The following is a 9834-nucleotide window of genomic DNA, read 5'->3' on the forward strand; positions in this document are numbered from 1 at the left end:
ATGTAACTACTTTTATTGTAATACTTTTTATTACGTTAGAATCTTATAAAGCTTCACTTTATTACATCTTTGTTGGAAGATTCTAACGAGTAAATCGCTAACGGTGCTTAAAAATATTGTTTCATGGGGTGTATATTGTTTTTGTCATTCCGTTTGTAACACATCGAAACATTGGTTATAGACCCACAAAAGTATATATATCCTGGGTCCTTATTAAATTCTGTCCGTCCGTCTGTCTATTCTTTATATAGGTAAGGTTTGTTTGGTATTGAAAATGGGCAATATCGGTCCACGTTTTCGGATAGCCCCCATACAAGTGGACCCCCGAAAAACAGCTTTAATGGGTATATCTGTTTCAAAAGTACGAGTATAGTGATGCAATTCGACATAAATAAGTTTCATACGAAAAAATCTTCTTACCAAATTTTTTGAGGATCGGTCCATAATAACCCTACCCCCAATATAAGGCCCCCTTCAGAAAAGTACTATAACGCTCATTACTGACTTAAAAATACGAGTATAATGATAAAATTCGACACACATACGTTTCAATGTAGCCAAAATCTCTCTATCAAGATTAAAGTGGATCGGTCCATAGTTGACCCTACCCCATATAAAGTCCCCTTCAAAAAAAATATTTAAACGATCATTACTGGCTTAAAAATACTAGTGTAACAATGAAATTTGAATCAAAAAATTCTCTTATGATCCAAAACCTCTCTGCCAAATTGTATGAGGATCGGTCCATAATTGACCCTGCCCCCTAAAAATATGAGTATAGTGATAAAATTTAACACACGTAAGTTTCATATGATCCAAAATCTCCCTACCTAATTTTATGTTGATCGGTCTATAATTGACCGTACCCCCATACAAGGTCTCCTTCAGAATATGACTTTAAAGCTTATTACTGTTTATTGGGGAGCCTTAGTTTTAATGCATACGGTTTGATGGTTGGTATGTGAGAATCGGCACAGCCAGTTTTTCAAAAGATACTTTTTGAATTTTCTATAAAATTGAACCTAGGAATATGAAATTAAGCATGTAGATTCGGAATTAGGTGAGAATCCATAAAAGTGAACTCGTTTGTACTTTTTTTGTTCTTCAAAAGTTACTTTTTGAATATTCCATAAAATTGAACCTAGGAATATGAAATTAAGTATGTAGATTCGGAATTAGGTGAGAACCCATGTAAGAGAACTTTTTTCCTTCCGTTTAAGCATACGGTTTGATGGTGGGAATATGAGATTCGGCATAGCCGAATATAACGCTTTCACTTGTTGTTTTTCAAAAGGTACTTTCTGAATTTTCTATAAAATTTAACTTAGGAATATGAAATTAAGTAGAGTTGGAATTAGGTGAGAACTGAAAAAAGTGAGCTTTGTGGTACTTTTTTGCTATTTGAATTTTCTACTGTTTGAATTTTCTACAATATTGAACCCAGAAATATGAAATTAAGTACGTTGTCCCTGAATTAGGCGAGAATCCATAAAAGGGAAATTTTATGTACTTTATCGTTTTTCAAAAGTCTCTTTTTTAATTTTCTATAATATTGAATATATTGGTGTATGGTATATAAGATTAGGCACAGCCGAATATAGAACTCTTACTTGTTTTAATTTTGCAGTCATAGAGGTAATGGTTTAAATAAAATTTTTTATAACATGTTTCTATATAAATTATATGCTAGTTTTATATTTTGTAAAGATCATAATGTAAAAAACAAGTTCTATATAAACTACAAGTATTATATTTATTTACCATTTAATTACCTTTTTATAACTACTCGTTTAACTAACAAATATGTTTTCTAGAAATGCATTTTCGGGTATATGACAGACAGGTTTTTAATATAAACTTGGATATTTATAAACACTAAATGACAACGTTGTCATAATATCTAATCCATAAAAGTAAATATTTTTTTGCAGAAAAGTTCTTACCTTTGGAGAATTCAATATAGGATGATCTGTTACACCTGGGAAAAATACTTTCATAATATAATTTATATGATCTAAGGTGGGTATACCAGATGTTTCCAAATCGGCCGTTAAATCTGTCATGTCAGTTTGCAGTTCCGCAAATGCCTGCTTACATTCTGAACGAACGTTACTCTCCAATGTAATCATTTGAATTTGTATGCGTTTATATTCTCTTTCGGCCTGTGTTGTCTTTCGCCGATATATGAATAGAACAATTATTAAGAGTACAACAACAACAACAACTGTACAGATAATAACCCACATGGCATGAGAAAACGAATACGGTTTCATTAAATCATACTTTATATGCCCTATTACGAAGCGCATATTGCGTCCAACGTTTACTACAACAAGCGGTAAATCGTTTAGCTGCTCCACACCATTTTCATTTGTAGGAGCTGGCTGTTTTTCCGGTGGGGTACATAGCAATTGGGTAAGCGTTAAACTAGTAACATTACATTGCGTTGTTCCTATGGTAACTTTGACATCTGATTCATCTGCAGCAACATTTAACATTTCTCCCTCAATTACTAGTGTATCGCCCTTGTAAAGTTTTGGATTTTCATTAAAAGGGTAGTACTTCGGATCTTGTACATACACTATGGTACTTCTTAGGCTCGGAAAGTATTTATTTAAGTCCTTCACCCATTGAACATCATCCATATTGAAACCCAGTTGCAGATTTAACTGAGTCTCACGTATTTTTACAAAAGCTGCCACATCCTGGGCTTGGTAAAAACCATCATTGTTATTATAAATATTGCCAGTTGTACTATAAATATAGGCCATATCTCGGCTATATGGGTTTTCTAGCTTTCTTAGAGAATTATAACCCGACGAAACTGATGATGCAGTAGCTTGATTATTGCCTGCATTATCTGCCTGTTGGTCTAAGGCAGTTTTATATGCTAGAAACTTTTGAGATACAGCTGGAGATGGGCATTCCATTTGGCTTGAATTTATAACCACACAAGTAGTTTTGTTTAATCGCTCGCTTTCAAAATAAACTTCTAGTTCAGGTTTTTGAATTGAATCCAGAAACATGCCATGGACTGTTAAAAGTCGACCACCGCTTGCAAAACTTCGCAGTGGTTTAATTTCCATTATGGTGGGGTCCTGAGTGTAATTATATATTGAACACGGCATTGCTAGAGAAGGTAAATTGTAATGATAGTTATTGTGAAACAAAATTTGTTGATCATATAGTGACCGCATATTCTGTTGAAGCTGAGGCATTTGGCAGGTGTATGTGCGATTAGCACCATCAACCATTAGGTGTAACGTTCTAATTGGTTCTGGTTGTGATGATTCCGAAGTAATGCATGTCAGGCGTGATGATGATGCCTGAATCATATTAATAAAGCATTCATAGTTGTCTAGAAAAGCACGTATATTAGAACCAATATTTAAATATTTTCCCATTAAAGTAATTTTAGTTCCCCCGGATTTGGGACCCACTGTTGGTGTTAAACCATTTAACTGTATATCCTTAAACTGGAACTGTACACTCGACTCAGTAAAACCTGCGCCATTAAAAACTTTTACTGGTGCAGTAAGCTCGTGACTGACGGCACCGGTGCGACATTCAATTTTTACCGAAATTTCATAATTGACCAATTCACAAGGCACAGAACCAATAGATATCTTGCCCTTTACATCTTCTTCTCTTATCCCTAAATTGCTACCCTCAATTGTTACCAGAGTGCCGCCTTCAATAGGTCCAAACAAAGGTTTAATCATATCTATGCGTGGTTTAGGGCATTCATTAAATTTTGACTCAAAGTTATGTTTTGGAGCAAGCACTGGTGTCGAAGATGAAGATAATACGTCTAAGTCTACACCATTGTTTAGTGCCGTAATTGCAGCACAAGTTTCGTTATAGACACATGTATTTGCGCACCAAGCACAATGATATTTTGGATCTCTTGTTACACATAAACTACAATCAGCATGTTCACGATGTGATCCCAATACATCACATTTGTAAAGTGTTACAATTGCTGTATCTATATAATGTTGGCGATTCCAAGTTATATCAACTTTAGCTTGATATTCATATGTATTTGTTTCATAGAAATATGGTGTTTTTTCACAAACTACAATTCTGTTGTTTTCAATACGAGCCGGTAATAACATTTGAGCTGCTTCTATTTGGACAGTGCATAAAAATCCAGAGTGTGCACTTTTTGGTTTCGGCAAATTTTCAATTTCAAATCGTATTTCTTTTGGAACTCGTACAGGCATTAAAATTGGTTCTTTGGAGTGTTTCAAATGTGGACATTCAGACTCTTTAACAATAACATTTTCCAAATTCCTACATTGCTGCATTTTGTGCACACATTTGTTGTCATATATACACCAGTTACAATCCCAAGCGCTGTGAACACATGTTTGACATGTATTGTGTCGCGAACAGTCGAAAAAGGCAAACGAACGCGTGACAAAATCTTTGTTTGTCTCCGAGCTATGCACAGACAATGGAACTAAAACATGATCAGAATTTGGCGGTATAAGCGGTCGTTGGGATAATGGAGGTGTCATACAGGATAGACCACTTTCAAGTACTTCTGCATCTATAGGTGAAGAATTGCCAAAGACACAACGATACTTTCCATTGAAAGGTTCTGGGAGGGTGCGAATGATTAGTTGTACTTGCGAGACTTCTGTAATAGGTATTTTATCCGGTAATATTGACTCAAAATCTATGCACTGCTGACCACTACCTAATGACAACCAGCGAGCAGCAGAAGTATCTTTTTGACATGTAGAACGTACAGTACAGCGTTTTTCCAAAGAACACCATCCACAAAATGGATCACGTGATTCAAGGCATGAAGAACAGTTTGTATAAACTGAACAGTGTTCAATACGCAGTTTGGTAATCTAAAAAACAAATAATAATTAATAAATTGTAATAAATAAGAAAAAAAGCAAAATGAAATTAGTTAAGACACTTTCGTTAATATAAAACTTTCTCCGTTATAAACGTTAGTCATTTTCTGAGAGGGGGTTACCCTAACCATGTGGCTCTATACTTTGCAGTAAATTTTCCGGGTAATTTGCATAATTTTATCACGAAAACAACTCTTAATAACGAACCCTTTGAATGATCAATATCCTATTTAAATTCATTTTATGTAATTAAATCAAATTTCAACCGTTACACTGTGGTTCCAAATCTAAATCTAGGTGGACACAATTGTTTGGTGCCTATGAATCTAACTACGCAAATTAACATTTTTTTAAATAATATACATTTTGAAACATCTTTAAAATATTTCTTATTTCATGAAAAAAGAAATATTCTTTCCTTGTTTGGCACCACGAAATTGCTTCGTAGTATATACGAAATTGTACCAAATATTTTTGTATTATGTAAAAAATCATAGAAAAATTAATTAATTGTAAAATGTAATTAACAAAATAGTTATTAATGCAAAAATTTTTGCTTTTAACTACCACAATAACTATCGAATCATGAACAAGAAATCAAACACCAAAATTACCGGTTAATTACATAATATAAATTTCAAGAGAAACTTTATGTAACAATATTCAATAACCTAGCCTATAGGACATAAGCGGTTACAAATTTCTACTTTACAATAATTCTTCCAAAATACATTATAAATAAAATAAAACTAAACGATAGACAATAAAATTGTACTGCAAATTTCTACATAATTTGCAATCAATCAAATGTAATTCAAAGAAACAGAACAGGTTAAAATAAAGAAAAGAATATGCAGAAGTCATAAACAATCCTAAAAATGAACTCACAGAACCAATCAATCTGTCATACATCTATATGCCAAATAACACTCCAGACTGTAAAGGACATAGGTAATACATATCATACAGAAACATGAAAATTTCTGAAAAAATATAAGACAATTGGAAGAAAGTTTCAAACCACCCAAAAAAATATCGACTCATGAAAAAGAATTTAAATACCAAAATTAAAAGTCAATTACATAATAAAAATTTTAAGACTAACTTTAAAAGAACAAAATGAAAACACAATTCTATAAGAGCAAAAATATAATAGCAGGAAAAACCCTCACAAACACAAAACAGTCACAAAGTGAATTCATCCAAATCAGCATTATTGACTGAGCAATCACTACATCCTCATCCCAACATCTGCCACGCCGCCTAACGCTAGTCCGCCCACTCTTTATCCTAAATAGTCATATTGACACTAAAGTGGCTCCTACAAAATTTGAGGACTCTAACTGTTATATTATCCCAAGATAAACAAATGTTTTTATTAAATTAATATGGGAGGTGCCGCTCCTCTCATGGGTAGTCCGCCAATTTATTACCCAAAATATTTACATGGATGTTAAAGATATTCTAACTGTAATAGTTTCCAAGATAAACTTATTTTTGTATTTAATTTATACGGCCGGAACCACGCCCCCTAATGCTAGTCCGCCAACTTTTTATCCTAAATAATAAGTAATATGGACACTAAAGTGGTTCCGACATATTTGAGGACTCTAACTGTTATATTATCTGAAATATACGAATTTAATATTTTCTTAATGTGGGCGTGGCCCATCGCCCACTTGAAATTTTAAATTAAAAAGTAGCCTATATTACCTATTCCAGACATACAGGAAAGTAGCCTATATTACCTATTCCAGACATACAGGAATTCGCAGTGAAAATTTCAAGAAAATCGGTTCAGCCGTTTAGTAGTCTATAGCGTTCAAACATACAAACAAGCACGAATCTTCAATAATTCTGTTAGACATGCTTTCGAGAAGATTCCTATTTAAAATCAGCAAAATCGGTCCAAAAATACCGGAGATATGAGCAAAAATCCGAGACAACCTCTGAAAATTTCACCAAAAATTGAGTTTTTTATTCATGCTCAAACAGAAATTGCAAAAAACAAAAACCAAATACACAATCATACGGTAAATTTTGTTATTGTACTCTTGTTTATAAAAACAAGGCAGAGCGTGAGCAGCAGAACAAGAGTAGCAGAGCTGCACTAGTGTGTTGTTATTGGCTAGAAACATGAAATTAAGTATGTGGAGTCTGAATTAGGTAAGAATTTCAAAAGGTACTTTTAAAATATTCTATGATATTGAACCAAGGGACATGAGATTTAGTACATAGATTCGGAGTTAGATGAGAACCCATAAAAGGTAACTTTTTTGTGCTGTTTCGTTTTTCAAAAGGTACTTTTTGAGTTTTCTATAATAATGAACTTAGAAACATGATATTAAGTATGTAGAGTCCGGATTAGACGAGAACACATAAAAGAGAACTTTTTGGTACTTTTTCGTTCTACAAAAGGTACTTTTTGAATTTTCTATAATATTAGACCTAGAAACATGAAATTAAGTATGTAAAGTCCGTATTAAGTCAGAACACATAAAAGGAGACCTTTTGGTACTTTTTCGTTCCAAAAATGTACTTTCTGAATTTTCTATAATATTAAACCTAGAAACATGAAATTAAGTACGCAGAGTCCGGATTAAGTCAGAACACGCACATAAAAGGAGACCTTTTGGTACTTTTTCGTTCTGCAAAAGGTACATTTTGAATTTTCTAAAATATTGAACCTAAAAACATGAAATTTAGCATATAGGGCCTTGAGTAGGTAAGAACATAGAAAAAGGGATTTTTTGGTACTTTTTCGTTCTTCAAAAGGTACTTTTTGAATTTTCATAATATTGTACGTAAAAACGGTTTATGTATGTAGAGACCGGATTATATGTGAATAAGTGAGAATCTGTTCTATTCTCTAATTATTTTTCAAGAATGAAAAAGAGCAAAAATGTCCCCTTTTATAGGTTCTCATTCACTGCGCTATCTGCATGTTTATTTTTAGGTTCAACCTTTAGAAGAACAAAAAACTACCAATAAGTCCTTTTTATGGGTTGCCTCATACGTTCTTTACATATTTCTAGGTTCAATACTATAAAAACTTTAAAAGTTAAAAAGTAAACAAGTATGAATGTATAGTCGGACATTGCCGACTATATGATACCCTACATTTTAAAAAAATAAAGCATTTAATTTGTTATTTAACCGTATTGTGTAATGTTTTTTTTACGTATTATTGACAAAGAAAAGAGATTTACTACAAGAGAGCTTATAGGGGAGTAAGGGTAAATATGGGCATATTCTTATAAATTTTGGTAGAGGAATTCATGTCCACCTTTAAGTTATTTATGTAGATTTTAATCGTTTTATTAGAAATTATAAGTGAATTTTGACCTTCAAGACATTTTCTAAGGGGAGTTTGTATGGGGGCTCGGGTCATATGAGACCCGATCACTATAAAAATCAGTGTAGTAGTGTCATTTATCGTTTTATAAAACTAAGTTATTTAGATTTTTGTTGACATAATAGAACATTTAACATAATTATGAGCCTAAAGGCCCGATTCGGGGGGACGGACAGACGGACATGGCTAAATCGACCCAGAAAGTGATTCTGAGCCTATTGGTATACTTTATGGTGGGTTTAGAACCAATATTTTTGGGTGTTACAAACATTACCACAAACGCATAATACCCTCCCCACTATAGTGGTGTAGGGTATAAATTATTACAATAAATTATATAGTAGTTTTTATCGTAGAAGTTATATTTAAAAGATTAATGTTTGCTTAAATGATGATGCGAATTTCGTACACATTTTATTTTGCATTCGAAAATGTAAAGCAAAGAATATTGAAGATTTAATTTTTTATATTTTTTATTTTTGCAATTCCTGAAACAATGCGACGGCAACCTACTTCGTTTAATTCTATCAAGCAACTACAATGTCTCACATAAATATTCGCATTTAGTATTTTTTATGAATTATTTATGTTGCTACTAATACTTTTACTTTGCAAAATATTCGAATTTTTTTTAAGAACTTTTTTATAATACTTAACCACGTGTTTTATTACCTATCATTTAACCAAATATGCAGGTAGTGGAAGATTTATTTATTTATTTTCATAATATGTAATATAAGCCTAAGAGGTCAAAAAAAAATAACAATAATACCCGAATACTTAAAACTATGTATATTAATACATAAATCTAATAAATTAAAATCTGGCAACGCTATTATGCCTGAATAAACTTGTTTGTTATACAGCTGTCAATCTTTTTTAATTATACAATTAATTTCTAATTAATTAAAGTCGTAATTGTGGAGTTTTAATTCTTTATTGAAAGTTTAACCATAAAATATTGAATTATTAGTGATTTTATATCATGTTTGTTGTTGCTGCTGTTTGTTAAGGATGCCCACCACTAAAAGTTTTAAATGTGGAGTCTGCAATACTGCTGTTTGTAAATACAAAGGTAGTATTTTGTGCAGTCAATGAAAATTATGGCTACACCTGACCTGCACGAAAAGCTCTTTTGTGAGAAACCAGAATCATTTTCATTTACTTGCTTAAGTTGTGCTAATAATACATTTTCTTTTAATGATGATGGCGGCTCAATTAAGGAAGAAGTTCGTTCTTTGAGCAACAGCTTTAATAACTTTGTCAAGGCTAACCAGAAAGACCGTGATTCATTTAATATGACTATGACCCAACTTTTAGCTGATTTTAAGAATGAAGTTTTGACTAACTTTAAGGAGATGAAATCTGACCTATTGCATATAATAAATTAATAAAACACATTGACTCATCTACCTCGACTAAAATAGATGAACTGAAAACTGTTGATATAATTTTGAGTGGATTGCCGTCAGATATATAGATGACCTCATGCCTAATTGTTTGGCATCAATCCAATTTGTCCAAGTTTTTATGAAAATAAAACAAAATAAAGTTTCAAATTTTATGAGACGTAGATCTCTTTTATTTAGAACCCAATATTACCTC

The 9834-nt window shown here is 32.4% G+C and overlaps 1 protein-coding gene across 11 annotated transcripts in view; it reads right to left on the bottom strand.

Moving 5' to 3' along the window:
* LOC111682266 (plexin-B) overlaps positions 1-9834 on the bottom strand; it is a 160086-nt gene that overhangs the window by 103155 nt on the left and 47097 nt on the right. For all 11 annotated transcript variants that reach the window (XR_006940165.1, XR_006940153.1, XR_006940167.1 and 8 more), the window contains one exon: positions 1944-4865. Coding sequence is in view for 6 of the 11 variants with exons in the window: in XM_046945898.1 (XP_046801854.1) it covers positions 1944-4865 (2922 nt within the window). In the remaining 5 variants the exon portion in view is untranslated. The remainder of the gene's footprint in view (positions 1-1943; positions 4866-9834) is intronic.

The sequence above is a fragment of the Lucilia cuprina genome, chromosome X (assembly GCF_022045245.1).
Source record: "Lucilia cuprina isolate Lc7/37 chromosome X, ASM2204524v1, whole genome shotgun sequence".
Taxonomy (NCBI): domain Eukaryota; kingdom Metazoa; phylum Arthropoda; class Insecta; order Diptera; family Calliphoridae; genus Lucilia; species Lucilia cuprina.